Raw genomic sequence first — 18,540 nt, 5'->3', positions numbered from 1 at the left:
GTGAAGGCATGCTACTCTCTCCTAGAAAACATATCACATCTAGTACAACAACTGCAAAGGGGGATAGATTGAGTTTGTAGTAATATACTATCATCTTTCAGGGTTTGTCTATTTATTTCAGGGATCAGAGTGGTGCATTAAATGGAGGGTAGTAAAGTAATACTTCATCTTTTGGTTTATAACAGTAGCATTAACCTCTGATGCTCTGTATATATATCACTATGATAGTTCTAACCGTGCAAGCTAAGGAACAAATGTGGAGTTCTACCATCTACCAAGAATGGCCATTCTAATTATTGGGAAGCAAAGAATGATCATGTGTATGTATGAACCTAGTGGACCCACTTTGAGCCACACCTAGAAAAGGACGTTTACTATATGCCCACATGTAGCTGCAGACTAACAGGGTGCTCTAATTACTAATATGGTTTCCAGGTATCAGTTCCACTCAGAGCCTGTGTACCAGTCTTTGAGATATTTGGGTATAAGATTTTCCCTACTACATATACCCTAGAATATGGCCATACAGCTAGCTTTGTGCAATGAGTGGAGGAAATCACATATACTTGTTAAGACGTCATCTTCCCTTCCTTTAGGGGACATGGTCCTTCCTTCAGTCAGTAATTTCCAATATGAAAAATGTTCCATACTGGGAAATTAAACAAGGTATTGCAACATTTTATTAGGGGTAAGGTTCTCAGCCTACTGGCAATGTATCCTTGATGTTTATTGATTGTGTGGATTGAGTAATAACTTTGTTAGGTACCAATTCAAGATAGATAGTACCAATCTATCTTGCACCTAAAGGTGTCATGAACTGTTAACTATATTCATGACTTTCCGCACTTCAGATCCTATTGGTTGCTACCCTAACTGATATGGTTTGAATATGTTTTGTCCCTTCCAAAACCCATGTGGAAATTTAATCATCGTTATGAGATTTAAGAGGTGAGTCCAGGTGACCCTTTAGAGGTGATTCTGAGGACTCTGCCCTCATGAATAGATTGATTCATTCATTTGATTAATGGGTAAATGGGTTATGTCAAGAGTGGTTCTGCTATAAAAACCAGTTTGGCTAGGTTTCTTTTGCCATCCCTATCTCTTGCCATGTGGTGCCCTGTGTTGACTTAGGACTCTGGCAGGAAGAAGAAGATTACTAGGTTTGAGCCTTTGCCCTTGGACCAAAACCATGAGCCTATTTTCTTTATAACTTACCCAGTCTGTGCTATTTTATTATTAGGAACAACAACAACAACAAAAAAATGGACTAAGACACTAACCTTGATGTTTATTATAATAACTGTACCCATTTTACTTGTATTCAAGTATTATCAAACTGGCCTCTACTGTTTTGCAGTCTTATTGCCCCCTTTGCTCTCAGAGAGCCCTGTTCTGAAGTAGCATCTCTTAATGGTATCCATGGCCGACCAGGAGCTTGGGTCATTGAGATTCTCAACAGTGGTCACCAGTAAATTCCATATTTCTTTCAGAAAAGGACTATCCTCTGGACTGAGTCTCTTATGACACAGATGGTGGGGTTCTGGCTTATGTAATATATCAGGGAAACATATATAAATATTTTTACAGTATTGGTCGGGGGAATTTCTTTTTAATGACAGAAGATTCCACAGTCTTGTCTAATTATATGATGTGTTAGAAATTTTTAGGAATGATGCACTAGAAGAACTTTTTTGCTTACTCTGAATAAGTTTCACACCCTTATGGGTTAATTATTCAAACCCTGGTATTGCCTTTCTGAGCACTTTTGCACTCTTGTATTTCATTGACTTTCACTGGCACTCTAAATAAATAGACTGTAAATGTGGCTGTTCAGTGGCCTTGGAACCTCAAGAAGCTATTTCCCATCTGGTATCTTCCAACAGGAAACCGTTGAGTATTTTCTCTTTGACAGTACTGATATAATTATCTAATTCTTTAATTTTTTTAATGAACCAACTTTTCTCCTGCATTATACAACTCATCACTTTACCCTCCCTGTGATTTTAATATCACTTCCTTAATTCTTCCTTCTTTTCTGTATTCAAACTTGACTTCATAGTCCATAATTTCAGTTTTATACCTACTGGCCTCATATAGAGGTACCTTTACTTCATTACCCCATTGCTGAATATATATAGCTAACCCCAAATTCTATGTAAACACAAAAATCTACTTATTTCCTTCTTTTTTACTGTCTATTGAATATTTCTATCATAAATTATGCAATGATATTGATAAACATCTTTACAAATGTATGTTCTCCAATATTGTCCAGTCTAGCAGTCAATGCTATTCACCAGTTCCTTTACTCTCTTCCATTCAACTTCTTATTTTAATCTTCATGATGACTATTTTAAATTTTTTCATTCTAATTAAGTCTGTTAGCTAATCTACTGCAATAAAACAAAACAAAGAAACCCAAAGCAAAGAAAAAAAACCAGTAGCAACAAAAAAGTACAAAAGGAGTTTTCATTGCTATAGTTTAGAGAACACAGGAACTGGCCAGAGGACAGAGTGCTCAGAACAGATACACATGGTCAAATCCCAAGGCAATTTCAAGTACAGGTTATTGCCATCCCTGACTAATAATTTAAAAAGTAGCAAAAGATCTTTTACAAGATTAGTTTTATTTTAATGAATTCAAGAAGGGCATGAATTTATTGATAGGTACATGGAAAGATAAAAATATTCTAGGTTTAAAAGTCAAATATACCAGAGAAAACAAAATCTCTTTGATATAAGAACTCAGTATCAAAAATTATCTGAAGTTGATAATAAAGAGAAACAAGATTTTTTAAGAGGGAAAGAAAGATTATTTGCAGATAAATATGGGTCACCAAAAAAGATGATTAAAATAATTATAAGAAACATAATCCATACGTGACCTTAATTTATAGACTGAGGTAACAAAGCCTAAGGTTTCATTTCTTCCTTATTATTTTATTTTCCTTTGAAAAGTCAACATCGTAACTCATTAAAAAACAATTTGTGTATATTTCACGGTGTGGTCAATCATTCTTAATTAATTTTTTAAAGTTCTTAGTTAAAGTACTCCTAGATATTACTAAAAAATCTACTCTGAGAAAATCCCAAATGACTTCAGCATTCAAAACTGTGGTATCCACGAAGAACCTTTCTGGCATGATTGAAATATTCTGTATCTTGGTAGGATATGAGCTCTATAGGCATATTCAATTGTCAGTACTTATTGAACTGTATATTTACAACTTTTGTGCTTCTCTGAATGTTAATTTTATCTGCAATTGTAAACAAGTGTTGTAATTCTTGATCATTGGGTAGGAATTGGAATTCAGTATAAACTCATGTAAATATCTGTTTATTTACCTATGTTTATCTATATTTATTGATACACATATATATTTCCTGGGTATACACATATATATTATTATATCTCTTAGTTTTAAAATATTATATCATAATAAAAGGAACCAGGATTCCCTGTAGAAAGTGTTAATTTGAGAACTCTTCCTGGAAAATTAAAAAAAAAAAAAAATGAGCCCAGAACATCTTCTAGTCACAGAAAGCAAAGAAATGCTTAAGCAATAATTGGGTCATGTCAAAAAGGTATAAGAATCAGTCTGAAGAGGACTCTACTAGGATGGGAATATATTGGGATATAAGAATCAAATTGAAGGAGCTGCTACTGGAAAATTTTAACATGAATATAATAACCCAGAAGTAGTTTAATGCCGCAGTCTGGCTGGGCACAAATCACGAGCCACTGAAGCAGGAACAAACTTTATATCTGAACTCCACCAGCACACTCCACACATGCTCCCTGGGAACTATCCCAAACCCCATGTGGCTAGTCAAGGAACCAGCCACCAGAAATATCTCCTCTGGAAATCCCTCCTCCTGCACTTCCCCAACCAATGGGAACTCTCCGGGAATCCCCACGAGAACTCCAAAGTAGCCGCTGAGGCAGATAGTAATGCCTCCCCTGTCAACCAGTACTATTGGCAAAATGCCAGGGGCCATTCTGACTCAGCTGTGGCTCCCAGCAGTTTATATCCCATTGAATTAAAAAAAAAAAAAAAAACACCCCGTGAATCCATACTGAAATAAATGTATAAGTATTTTAAAGCTCAATCAAAATAAAAGTTACCAAAATAATACGTGTCTAAAGAAGCAGATAAAATAAATAGAACTCTTTCTAAAAGCTCTTATTTTAACAAAGTTCATTTCTGGCTAGGAGTGTTATATAATATGAAAAGGCCTAAAGACAGATAAGCAAGTAGGCAGAAAATGAAGATATATTCTGGCTAAAAATCATGAACTTCAGTAAAAATCATGAGATTCAGTAATTTTGTTTTTTAGTCAAAACTTTGTGTGCATGTAATTGTTTTACTAAATATTCTTCATGCATGTGTACTACAAAATGGTTGTTTTCCTATTTGCTAAATGAGAACATTACCAAGTCAATATTTAGCAAACCCTTTAGACCTATGAACTCTTCAATGACTTGTCAACCCAAAAGGATTGGATGTATTCACCAAATTGATTGATTTTTACCCATGAACTTTGTGCCATTGAGGTAATTCAAGGTAGAAAACTGTGAGTTCATGTTTTGGAGTAATTTCCAAAGGAACACAGAATTGAGTTCCCAGAGTCCAGATGAAAAATATGAGATAATATCGTTGCTAAGTCTTCTTGAATATTTTATAATCAGTGATGGAAAAGATCCTGGAATCACAATATAATCAATAGTACCTGGATATCCATCATGTCTTCAGTAAACCCAGATGTATTCAAAGTTCTTAAACAAACAACAAAAAACAAAAACATAAACAAAAACAAAAAAATGTTTGTATACTAACAGAAAGGGAAATAATAACAAGTATGACCTGAATGGAAATTTTCCTGATGCTTTTGAGTTTAATAATGTATCAAAACATCCCCAAACTGTGGCAATCATGAAATAGCTAAACATGGAAACATTTGTCCTCTTTGTAAACCACAGTGGTGCCCTGGTAGCCCTTTCTATTTGATAATGGTGCTTTAGCAATTGAGACATTACTGTCTTGGAGTTTAACCCATGATGATAGTGTTTTTCAGTGTTTCATATACACCTACCTATGTGTCAAGAAACCCCAACATGAAGAAAGGACAGCAGTATGAAAAGCAAAATGAATTTTCCTAATAGAGTTATAGATATATACTCTGGGTATCTTATTTCAAAGTAGAATGTAGCATGGCAATTATATTTGAGCCCAGTGTTTGTTTCAAAATTACACTGGAGTGCTCACTGTATAAATATCCTCAAGAGGATAGGTATCCATTCTTCTGGAATAATAACAGAGATTCATTAATTGAATATATGCAGAAGGTGTGCTAAGTGTGAAGGTTTAAGTTTTTATCACAATGGCAATCCATTACCTTACTAATCTAATTGTGGAAACCTAAGACAGAAAGCACATTTACCATTATTCTATATTTGTTGATTATATCAACAAATTCAGAGAATAGTATCTCTCCTTTTCTTTCCTGGGTCCTATATAATAATTGTTACAATCTCATGTTATAATCCATGCTTTACAAAGGTGACTATTCCAGAGAAGTTCTAGAACTTCCATGATCTTAACAATGATATTCTACTTCCATTACAAGAACAATTGGATTTTATTCCAGCATCAAATTCTTCATGCTTGATGATTCTTCTATACCAAACAAACAAACAAAAAAAATCTAAACCATTCAACAGGAACAGAGCTTAGTTTGTTCTCATTTTTAGTGACTCTTTTTGCACATATTTTTCAAATAAGCAAAATGTGAAATTCAATCTCCATCACTAACTGGAATCAGGGATTAGTCATGTCAGATACTATAATCCTAACCCTCTCTGAAACCTCAGCTGGATAAACTCCATGATTTAAGATGAGAAATGGATGTTTTCAAATCCTTCAGTAACTAAAATGTAGCGATAATGAAAGAAATAATTCAGTCTATATGATGAATGGGAGATACCTACTTATTAAGTACTGCTGACTTATATTTTAAAATCAGTCTTTGAAATTTTTTTAAAAGTTAAACTTGAAAAGCAAAACCAGAAATTCTTGCAAGAAGCATAAGTTAATTTTTTTACAGAGATTTAGATGACTTTAAGTAATAGAGATGCACATTTATTAATCACCTGCTATGTACATGTTCTTGCCTTGTCTGCTATTATGTGAAGAGATAGTAAGTGCCATATATAATCAGTTCTCAGTGCAAGAAGAAATTACCATAAACTGGGATTATTTAGTTTTGCAAATGTTCTAAGGTACTCTGAAAGAAATATCTCAGTAGCCCAAGAAAATAGGGGCTTGATGAGATGAAAAGGTTATGTCTATAAAGCCCTGAAAATGAATTACAGTAGATGGGGTAGAGAGAGAAGATGGGAGGGAAGGGGAGGGGGGATAGTAGAGGATAGGAAAGGTAGCAGAATACAACAGTCACTAGAATGGCAATATGTAAAAACGTGGATGTGTAACCGATGTGATTCTGCAATCTGTAAATGGGGTAAAAATGGGAGTTCATAACCCACTTGAATCAAATGTATGAAATACGATATGTCAAGAGCTTTGTAATGTTTTGAACAACCAAAATAATCACAAAGTAATAGAGGAAATATCATGAACCAAATAATAATGTAAATAAAAGATATCAAAAGTTAAAAAAAATAAAATAAAAAAATATAAAGCCCTGAAGATAAAGGTCAATGAAGTCTCTTCCCATCCAGATTCAGTGCCTCTATGTTTCTGCAACTGGATGCCAGAGTCCTTTGTCATGCTGATGACCTGCAAATGCATTACTCTAATCTCTGCCCACTGAACACATCTACCTGAATGTGACCTATAGGTACTTCACACTCATCACCTCAGAGATTGAATTTGCTTTTTTTCCCATAGTGCTATTCTTCCTTCTGTATTCTCTATCTCAATTACTTTTACCAACAAGATAGAAAGCTAAGAATCATTATTATTTCCTTTTTCTTCTTCATTCTGTATATTACTGTTTCCAAAGATTGTTGTTAATTATAAATATTGATAAAATTTTAAAAAGTTTGTTTAAAAATAGATATTCTAACTAAAATGTTTTATTTTAGATCAATATGTAAGGAATTATGAAGTTTATTTTAGTATGATATTAGGTATTATGAAGACTTTTTTTTTGTTTTTGTGTCATATTATTTAATATGTGCTATACACTCATTTTAAAAGTATGACCTGAGAGGAAATAAATTAAAAAATGACTTTATATTGAATTAAACCTTGGAAAGTCATATATTAAAGTGTAAATTAGAGTTTATTATGTTAAATTGTTAAAATCTAAGAAAACTGATTTGATGATTTTGGAATTTTTACACTTAAACACTTTTATAATTTTATTTTTATTTTTTGAGAGAAAGAGAGAGAGAGAGAGAGAGAGAGAGAGAGAGAGAGAGAGAGAGAGAGGGAGAGAATCTTTTTTTTTTTTTTTGTAGGTGGACACAACACAATGTCTTTATTTTTATGTGATGTTGAGAATTGAACCTGGGTCCCGCCCATGCTAGGTCCCGAGTGCTAGTGCTCTACAGCTGAGCCACAATCCCAGCCCCTTTTATAATTTTAAAAATAAACTTTTGTAATATTAATTTTCTTTAAAATTGAGAAAATAAGAAATTGGTTTTATATCATTATTTGCAGACATTTCTTTGAATATAAAAAACTCCATTTGGGAAAATCTTCCAGCTATTATTTATTTTCAAAAGTTGTTTTTGGAACCATAAAATGAGGTACTAGATAGAAATTACAAATAAAAGTATGAAATTACTGATCACATAAAAGTAATCTCAAAGGAAGCTCATAACACTATGATTCCTATTCTCCTCATTAGGTTATACTTTAACATTGGTGTTCTCTATGCTTCCTGTCTTTACCTAATGATCCACTAGAAGTAAAAATAAAACAGCATATGACCACAAATAAAAATTTATAGTTGTCTAATGACCCAAACCACTATGCTGACAAATGGTATTCAGCTGAGTGGTAGACAGAGAGGTGAGTTATACATACACTCTGATTAAATCTAGTCCCTGAACATCTCACTTGATATTTATTTATAACTCCAAATGGTTCCCTTTGAAAAACTTAAACAATTAACTTATTTACCAGTCCCAAAGTAGAAATCTGAATTGATATTATTCTGACATTTAAACATATGCAGCCAGTTGGGAAGATCCAAATAGTAGGTGCCTCCCAGCTCTTAACATCCAGTGGCTTCCATCAGGAAGGTTACAGCTGCCTTAAGCAAGGCATTTACTGAATTAAGTCCTTAGAGAAGGAAGAGGAGAACTGACAAGTTCCTCGTGAAAGTGAAATAATTAGAGAAACATGAAAAAAAAAAAAACCCTCAAAAGTAGTTAAGAATAGCATTAGCATAGATCAGAAGTGTGCTGTATTGTTGTTATATGTTTAAGGATTCAGTTCAAATGATGCTAGTTCTTTATCCATTTGTATTTTTTTACTAGAAGAAATGATCCTTATAGAAAACAACACAGGAATTATTAAAGGAAAAACAAAACAAGATCAATCATAATCCCATTCAGAGAGAACCATTTTTAAGATTCTGGATCTGGTACTCCTGTGTTTGGCTTAGGTTCTCAATACACACACATACCTGTAGAGAGGAGATTAGGAATAAATAATAACAACAACAACAATAATAATATGATCATTATACTTTACTCTTTTTCTCCTTCCACCATAGAAACATTTTTATGTAACTTTTTTGTACCATTTTTTATGTACCATAAAACATTTTAATGGTATTTTTATGTACCATTTTAAAGTCTGTTAAAACATTCCTATAAAGCACTTAGAGGTAACCAAGAACATGTATGTACCATCAACTTGGTTTTCTTTGAATACTTTCCTTACATATGTAACTTATAAAATAACAAAACCGTAAATACCTTGCTGGATAAAGATTTGGTGACTATGGCTGTGTTTATATGATGCAAAAGTGATTAGTTCATCTTTTCAGGTCATCTGAAAATCAGTTGATTTGATGACAAAAATCTCATTTTATTTGGTATTACACAGAGATCACTTGTGAAGTGGCAAGCTAGCCAAATAAATAATAATTAAGTTTTCTGAATATTTTATTACTGAGAATAAAAAGAGTATTGACAACTTATATTATCTAATGATATGAATAGCTACTGTTTATTGAATGCTGATTGTGTGCTAATTTTATATTATTCATTTAATATACCTTATTGAATTCTACTGCAAGGATTAAGGTTGTGTTGGTAATTATTATTCTTGTCTCACATGTATTCTCCCCCATTTTCTGGTCTTCTCTGTATCCCAAGAGACTGACTTCTAAAAAGTGAGTTTCCCAGGCTCCCTTGACATCTGACTTCCTGTTAGGTTGTGTTATTGGGAAACGTTTGTGTGACATTGGGATTGTAGACAAGAGAAAGGCACTTGTGGCCTGTGATAGTCTTGAGTTCTCAAGGACTCAAGTTTCTGTAGCTGAGCCCTTTCTTTTTCTGATACAACCTTTGGGTAAGGAGTGACTTTCCAGTGTTATAAATCTCTGAGTTGTCCACCATTCCCAGTTTGGCTTTTTGATAGTTTTGATACCTTTGTAACTAGTTTCTGATATTAAATTCCTTTATTACCCATTGTGAGGTCTATTCCTATCTGGACATTGAAAAGAAAGATGCTGTCTTCATTTTTATAGGTTTAAGTTACTTGTACAAAATTAAAAACTAATTTTAAAAGAGGCTTTCACACTTATGCCTAATTTCAAAGCCCATCTTTAAATGATTCTGCTGCCTACAAATGACAGCCCAAATGAATAGTTTTCATTAGTCTCCTCTTTCTACTACTTAGCTCAAATTGTCTGTATTATGGCAGTAACTAGCTATTATCGTCATTTAATTATCTCTCCCAATAGCTTATGAGAATTCTTAAGAGCAAGCACATGGAATTCATCTTTGTATCCCTAGCGCCTACTGCTGTGTTTGGAATGTAGTAGGGCTTAATAAATATTTGTGGAATGAATGAATAATAATCACTATCATTGATGGAGGGACTGGTTTTATTTTAGCACCACAGTAGGGAGCTGATGTGAATTTTATAACTAGATCTTCATGACAGTATTGTAAGGTAGACGTAAACATTCTAAAATCACAAATAAAAGAAATAGGCTGAAGGAGTTTATAAACAACTCACTGCTAATCAGGGATTAAACTCAGGTCAACTGAATTCCAATGTCTGACATTCCGACTCTAGCTAGCTACCTCATTATATTCACTAATGTTAATGAAAAAAATACATAAATAAATGGATTAGGAAAAAGTCTAAGCATTTTATTTATTTTTGGATCTTTAGAAACATAGAAATCTTTATAAGAAAAAGTGCAGTATTTACTTGCAGAAAATTAAATGGAAATATATATTTTTGTATCTAAAATTTTGTGCAGATAACAAGAAGAGAAGATTTGATATCATAATCTGAAGAAATTAAACAGTTCCTATCTCTCTCAGAGAAAAACCAGAGATGACAGTAGTTAAAGTGGTAAAGACAGATTTTGTTTGGGAACTATTGTAATAACAGAAGAGCAACTTTCATATAGAACTTGTTCCAATTCTGAATACAGCACAGAGCAGTGAGACTTTATACGCAAGGAGAAGAGTGAGGATCAGTGACGGAAAATTACAAAAAGGAAATATAAAGGTATGGGGGGTGCAGATTCTGGTTAAATCAAACCACAGAATTCTTGCTGAAGTAAGGTCAAAGTGATCAGATGTCACCTGGGATGAAGAATTTGATCAGATTTTCAGATAATCAGGTATCAAGTGTGAGGGATTCTCTAAACTGGCTTTAAGATTCTTGCTCTAACTAGAAAATGCAAGATTGAACAGCATGTAGAGGATTTAAAGGAGTCTGAGTACACTTAGGCTGAAGAGGGTGTTTTGTTAACACAGGGTGGGAAACTGGTTATTTCCATAATTATCTAATCATTGCTAGGTATGGGATATGACTTTAATGTTATTCACAACCATTTCTGTTACAGACAGAATTTGGGTTTTAGCTTGATTTCTCTGTTTCATGTTCTATGAATAGGTGTTTTTACTGCTTAATTGATTGCTGATGAAGAATTCTGCTTGTGTTCCAGACTTTGTTTTGCATGGTGAGATCATCTGTATGGATAATATTCTAATGCTAAGTTCAGTTTCTTACTTAGTTTTTCCTAGAGCTGTGCATTATTGGTTCCTCCTCTGAATATAGAAAATAAAATATTGCCTACATTTCTGAGGCTGATAGGCAGAATCCATCATTTTCGTCTTTAATTTCTGATGAAAATGAACAAATAGAAGTAAAATAATTTGCTAGGCCTCATACAAAAAGTCATTGTTGATTCTACACGTACTTCCTTGGCATGCGCTTGCTTGGTTTGGTATTGGTTGAAATTGTTTCAACTGGATACCACCCAAGAGGCTGTTCTCAGAGAGCTAGAAGCTATTTGAAGATCCTGGAAATATGAGCTTTTCATAAGGTTTTTTGCTGGTGTGATTCTCTTTTATTCCCAGAGAAAGGATCATCTCCTAAGCCTTCTTCATGTATGTACTTTGCCATGATAAAGTCTTTATTTCTTTAATTCAGTAGTAAAGAATAAGATGAAATTAAATGCATGTATTTCCCCAGCTGGTTTCTAATATTATAAACTATGTCAATATAGAGCATAAATGAGCTGTATTCCTTTTTTAAAAATGTATTCTCTTATTATTGAGAAATTTCATTAGGGGTTGGCAATCAAAGGGTGTCAAAAATCCCAGAGTATTGGTGTTCATTGGGATTAGAGTCAGTCATACAAGATAGAAAAAGTTCCACAGAGTGGCTGTTTAACAATTCGTATACACATAATCAACAATTCTGTACTGTGTCCTTAAAATTTTGTAAGAGAGCACATTTTCTGTTTTGTGTGTGTCTGTGTATGTGTGCATGTGTGTTTGTGTAACTACAATACAACAAACAAAACAAAACAACTTAAAGTTGTAACTGGCTACCAGAAGAAATTCAAGCACATTTGCTTGAGGGGGTATTACCTGTTCCATTACTTGGTTCTATTACTTGTTTCCATTTGTATGCTGAAGAGTTAGAGAAATAAAATGATTATCCACTTAATTAAACTTCAGCAAGTTGTTTTTGTTAACAGTGATGATTGATGAGGATTTGTCAGTGATACTCTGTGATCTTGGGAGCAGAAGTCACCATGTAAACAACACTGTGCTAACAAAAGGGGCCTATTCACATGGCTGGATCTTGCTCTACATGCCTTCCTGATTTAGGGTCAAAGTGCTCAAGGGTGCCTGTGACATTAAGTATTGGATTTCATGAATTCTGGGTTGAATAAATGAAATAGATTTTGTTCATTTATTTTCCTCCAGGAAAACATTTAAAATGTATTCGAAAGGATGGAATGTTTTCATGATACAAGCTGGAAAATTAGAGAAAGTTTAGGGTTAATTTATTTACATTGAATTATTTCCATGTGTTTAACTTTATTACCTCTTATACCAGTCCAATTATTCACAAAACTTTTCTCAATACCATAAAAGCATTTTTAAAACAAGTCTTCAAGGTATGGTGACAAAATCGGTTCTAGATGGTAAGGTAGTAACATAATTTATGGAAGGAATTACAAAATTCCCTATGTGAGGATTTTCTGGGCACCCAATCCAGCTTCTGTGCCCCCTAGCTACAATATGAAAAATAGACATTTAGAATAGTCATGGCTTTAGCCATTTAAAAAAGAGAAGACAATTTTGACATGGAAAAGGAATAAATTCTCTCATTGTTTGATAGAGTGACTAAATTGGGTTCAAATATTGTCAAGAAGGGATAGAAGGCAAAAAATCAGGGAAGAGAGATTAGATTCTAAATGCAAAAGAAGAGATGGGGAAAGTTGACAGGCTTCTGATTAAACCATATTTGGTATATGATTAAATCACGTCAGTTTCTACTCTGATGAAAATTATCCCTTTCTATCAGTTTTTTTTTCAATACCAGTGTTGCATTACATTAAGGTAATGCAAAATTTGAAGTTTTTTTGTGATTTTGAAATTTCAGCATGGTTTCATTTTTATGACCTAGAGAATTTCTATAATTTTCATCTATAACCTATGTTTGTTTTATTTTACCATTTCCAAACCAAACAAGCTGTAATACATCATACACTGATTTTATTTCACTGTTTTATTTAAATTTTATTTTCCTAATAAAAGTATAAGTTCCTAGGGATCTGGGTCCAAGTGCCTTCCCCAAAGACTTAGACTTCTCCAACTAGTTTATGTTCTCCATAGGACATCTTTCCTGTCTTGTTCACTGCTGAGTTCCAGTGCTTTAATCTGGAGGGTATGAGAAGAGAGAGCTAAGCTTGTACATAATTGCTTAGTGATGATTGTTTTAATGTGTATATTTGGGATTCAGCAAATTTAGAAAGGGACAGCACTTGTTAAAGTTAGTACCATTCAGAATCACTGATTAGATGAATATCATTTAAAGGATATTTAATATATTAATGCTGGGGATACTGTTAAGATATTGTACTTGTAACTTGAAAACAATTGCTAGAATAAATATTATCAAAGTAAAATATTTTCCTTTTGGTGCAAAATATTGTCCTTCTTTCTAGACACCAAATAAATAAAATCTTTGAGAAGAAGTTATTACAAACTAATAGAATTTAAGTCCTCTTCCTTTATTACATATAAAAATATATGCCTAGCTGGTGGTGATGGTGCATGCCTGTAAACCCAGCTACTCTGCAGGCTCAGGCAGCAAAATCATAAAGTCAAGGCCAACCCAGGCAGGTTAGGGAGATCTTGTCTCAAAATAAGAAATAAAAAGGGCTGAGGTTGTAGCTATGTGGTAGAGTACTCCTGGATTCAATCCCTAGTCCTGAAAAAAAATCTGTGCCTATATATTATGTATACATGTAGATATCTATTACATATATATCATATGTATAATGTTATTCATATGTATATCTCTCACACACACACCCTTCCATTTATATTTCATCTCTATTACACTTTACATCTTCAATTGGAATTGTAGATTTCTTTCTCAGATTGTAGAATTATTTGTTATTTTTACTGAGGCTATTTCCATGATTAAAATTCCTTGTCTCCCCAGGTTTCTGTGAATCAACAGTGCCCCAAAAAGCATTTCTCTTCCTGAGAAGCCAGGGAGGTCTTGAAATGCAAAGAACTTGAGGAGGAAGCCTGGCCAAGTAAAGATTTGTGAGCCTTTGTGTGCTTGCTGAAGCAGAATTTTGGCACTAAACAAACCAAAGTGTTTGTATTATTAAAAGCAGCACTTTTCAAGTGAGTCCAGGGAGATCACTTTGGTCTGTTAGTTTTGGCTAAAGAAGAGAAAAGCTATAATTTAACCACATAGTCATTATTTGCAAGGGGATGATAATGAATTATGCAAATAAAGAGTGATTATAGTTAAAGTAATTTTTTCAATAGAAATTTAAAACTGTATCTTCTCTAATCCCATTATTTACTAGATCTGAATCAAAAACTTCCTAGATATTTGTTTAATACAGTAGATTCCATATATGTTGTTCAAATTCAATGCTTTTTCAAAAGAATGATGATATGATTTTGTCAGTAATTTAATAGGTTTCTGTTTTCTTATAAAGATAGAACTAAGACATATCAAGATTTAAAACATAAATATCTTGGAATAATCAGAAGAGCAACATGGGAGAAACTGAGAAAAGGATCGAAACCCACAGAATAAAATGTCTTTCCAAAGTGAAGGTATGGATTTTTTTTTGGCATATATATATGTATATATACATATACGTATATGTATATATATGTATATATATATACACACATACACATATATATGTAAAGTGTTTTTCTTAAACTTAGTCCTTGTAAAACCGCTTATATCTACATGAGATGATCTAACATTAATGTCATATTGCCTTATCTATTGATAATTTCTTGCTTTAAAGAAGTTAGTTTTGTAACCAAGAGTATATCTAAATAAAATTACTGATATTGGCAATTTAATCAGGAATGATTTTGAGGGACTTAAATAATAAGGACAGGATTTTAAAAACTTTGAGGCACACATTATATTTTTCCAGGAATTATTTTCTGGAATAAGACACGAATACTAATATAATGCTCACCTTTCAGGGGTTACTCTCTCAGAGAAGTATGTGGGGTTAGTATTAGAAAATAGTTCATTGGACAGAAATGCTTTGTTAGTATGCTAAGATTACTTCACAATGACCCAGTAAAACAAATGTTTTCTTCAAGCTTTGGCATTATAACAATCATTGTCTACAAGAAAAATACTGGTTTTGTTAGCTGTTCTGATGGTTTTGACTATTTTAGAGCAAATTCTTTCTTTTAAGCTCCAAAAGTATCTTATATTCATTATATTTATTTTCAACCTGGGGATTTGAGCATTTGTCTTAATTCCACAGCTAGTGCCTGTTGAGAGTGTTTTCCTAAGAAACTGGCACTCATTTTCCTATCAAAAGCTCATTTTCCCATTACACATGTGTGGGTCAAATCTGTGTATGTACACAACAGTGGTAAGTTATAATATAGATCTAGAAAACTACTTTTGCCTGAAATGCCATGCTAACTATAAAAAATCCTCTTAAATTATTCTTCAATTCTCATGATCTTCTCTAATTGTCTAGTTAAAAATAAGAATCTAAGTCTGAATTCTCTAGGTTCCTATCTGTGTCCAGATACTATTTTCTGTATAACATTGTGTGACTTATTTAACCTCTTTGTGCTTAATTTTTCTCCTCTGAAAAGTATAATAACAATCATCCTATTTTGTAGGAGTTTTTTTTAGATGCTAGGAAAAATTATGAATATTTCAAATATTTATCATTACTAGCATTTGTGCAGAAAAGTTGTCAGGCATATTTATAAACAATAGGTCTTAAATTTTATTTTTTATTACTTTGGAGTTTAGCAAGATTATATACTGATGTGAATGTTATGGCAAAATATTGCAACCACAAGTTTAGCAAGTAAAAATGAGAGGCAACTTCTTAATAATCCATTGGACTTCTCTACTTTTTTGAATTTTGAAATATTCTCATTCAGCAAAATTCTTTTGGAAGCATCAGAGGACTGTCTTTAACAAATTTGCTTCAAACTTTAGAACATAATTGTTAAAAGTTAGTAGGAATATATATATGAACTAGCTGTGTATACAGGTTAACATTAGACTTAGAATGCCACTACCACTGGCTTATTTCACTCTCTGAATAGAATCTATTTAGTGAATTCATTTAATAGTTTTAAGGAAAGAACACTGGGATCATGATCCTTCTAGGTTTCTTTCTTAAAATGGTAAGTAGAAAAAAATATTTTCCCAAGTAAGATTTGTACTTGATTTGGTAAAACCTTGATTTTATATGTGAGACCTGAATTATAAAGTCATGTGAAAGTTGTATAGTCTCAGTAATATGATCTGCAAAGGCTTATAGTGAGAAGAGAGAAGTTCCATGAATGATATTTAATATTAAAACTTAAATAGCTGGAGACATAGCTACAGTATTTTGCAGCTATATAATAGTTGCAGTTTATGCTATGCTTGATATTAAAATTTCCCAGGTCTTTTTCATAAAAATTTCTATTCAGATTTCAGTAGACTAATGGGTACAGATAACCTTTGGCTTAGGTGTATGCTGTGATCTGAATGTCTGTGATCCTTAAATTCATGTGCTGAGATCCCACCCCCAAGGTGATAATGCTAAGAAGTAAGGCCTTCAGGAGATAATTAAGTCACAGGGGTGGAACCCTAATGAGTGAAATCAGGCCACTTTTAAAAGAGGACTTCAAGGGACCTCTTGTTCCTTCTACCATGTAAAGACATAATGAAAAGACAGCTGTCCTTCAACCAGTAAGTGGGTGTTTACCAGACATCAGACTTTCAAGTGCCTTGATCTTGGAATTCCTAGCCTCTGTATTTCTGTGAGAAATAAAGTTTTAGAGTTCATAAGTTTATGGTATTTTGTTATTACACCTGAAATGGATTACGACAATGTGTTTGACTCCATTAGATTTCGTTTTATTTTTAGTTCATACTGACTGTTTATTCAGGTTGTTTTTGATCTGTCATTAATTCAATAAACATGTCTTAGGTGCTTACACTAGCCACTTACTAGGCATAAATTACACAAAAGCAAGTAAAATGTGGCTCTTAATTCTGAATTATTCACAGTACAATGAGGGAAGAATCCTAACACATAGATAAAATGGACTGTGATAGGGGCTGTAATAGAGGTAGGCATACAATTGGAGCACTGGGAATAATATTTCTTGGGAGAACATGCATGGCAGAAAGAGTAGAAAATACAAACTAAAGTTTGAATGTGTTAGCCAAAGAGAAAACCAAGTAGATAGAGTCTATCAGGTAAGCAGAAATTTAGGTATGTGTGGGAGGAGGGAATTTGGGGAAGAAAAGAGAGATTAATGGTAACAAATAATTTGGAGACATTAAATAAGCCAATGATTGACTATCCAATTGTCTATTGGATTTGGAACTTAGGAAGTTGTTTCTGATTTTTTAATGTAATACCTTCAGAATACGCCGGACTATATAGCAGACTGAAAGCTGAATGAAGGATAAATAATGTATGCAATGAATATATATTATTCTTCTAAACATCTACCATCAGGCATGAGGGAATATATTGTTTTCAAAAGACACAGAAGTATCTTGAATGCATTATTAAGTTACAGGGGGGAGAGAGGCAGTAAGAAGTGAGAGGAGAGGGAGCGATAATTGATGACTCATTTCAGAAATGGGAAAAATACACTTAAGAGCATGGATGAAGGGATGTTATTTTATAGGAGAAAGAATACTTATTCTAGAACTAGATGAAAATTAGAAGGGATAGGGATAGAGCTAACTTTTCCAATGAAGTTGCTGATAATCATTTTCTGCTCATGGAAGAGTACGTGACTGGGTTGGAGACTGAAAAAAAGAATAAAGTTGTAAGTAATTTTGAAGGGAATGCATGAGACAGCCCACAAACTATGGGTCGGCTCAAGATTGGGTGTGTGGAGTAAGGATTTTAGGTATTTGAAAATGATGGCTAAAGTAGGTTAAAATGAAGTCTGAGATGGAAATATCATCAGGAAGTAACTTTAAATATGGGCAAGGAAAAAGTCTTATGGCATGTGACTGGAAACCACCATTCAGACTGACATAAATATTCCATATTCTGTTGATTCTGATGCAGGAATTAATCTTCCTAACTATACTAGTACCCAATATGCTTCTGTTTTCAAATCCTTGCTAAAAGATGTCTTTTTTTTATTTAATAAACCTATCAGAAATTTAGTTTTTTACATTTTAAATAAAATTGTACTAGCTCTGTTGATCACAGTGGTTCTAATTTTGAAGTTTTCCTTGATGTTATATGAAAGGCATCAACCCTCCTCCCTACCTCTCTAGGCACAGGGACACATGCCCGTAATCCCAG

General features: G+C 33.2%; 1 protein-coding gene and 1 pseudogene across 1 annotated transcript in view; both read left to right on the top strand.

Annotated features, from left to right (window-relative positions):
- Positions 1-4,564: 4,564 nt before the first annotated feature.
- LOC143396765 (carboxypeptidase M-like) lies at positions 4,565-5,782 on the top strand (annotated as a pseudogene).
- An 8,985-nt stretch (positions 5,783-14,767) lies between these two features.
- Slco1a2 (solute carrier organic anion transporter family member 1A2) overlaps positions 14,768-18,540 on the top strand; it is a 72,320-nt gene continuing 68,547 nt past the window's right edge. The window contains exon 1 of the mRNA XM_077109223.1: positions 14,768-14,827. Coding sequence (XP_076965338.1) covers positions 14,768-14,827 — 60 coding nt within the window. The remainder of the gene's footprint in view (positions 14,828-18,540) is intronic.

This window comes from Callospermophilus lateralis, chromosome 4 (assembly GCF_048772815.1).
Source record: "Callospermophilus lateralis isolate mCalLat2 chromosome 4, mCalLat2.hap1, whole genome shotgun sequence".
NCBI classification, from domain to species: Eukaryota; Metazoa; Chordata; class Mammalia; order Rodentia; family Sciuridae; genus Callospermophilus; species Callospermophilus lateralis.
This window is presented reverse-complemented; position numbering and strand designations above follow the sequence as displayed.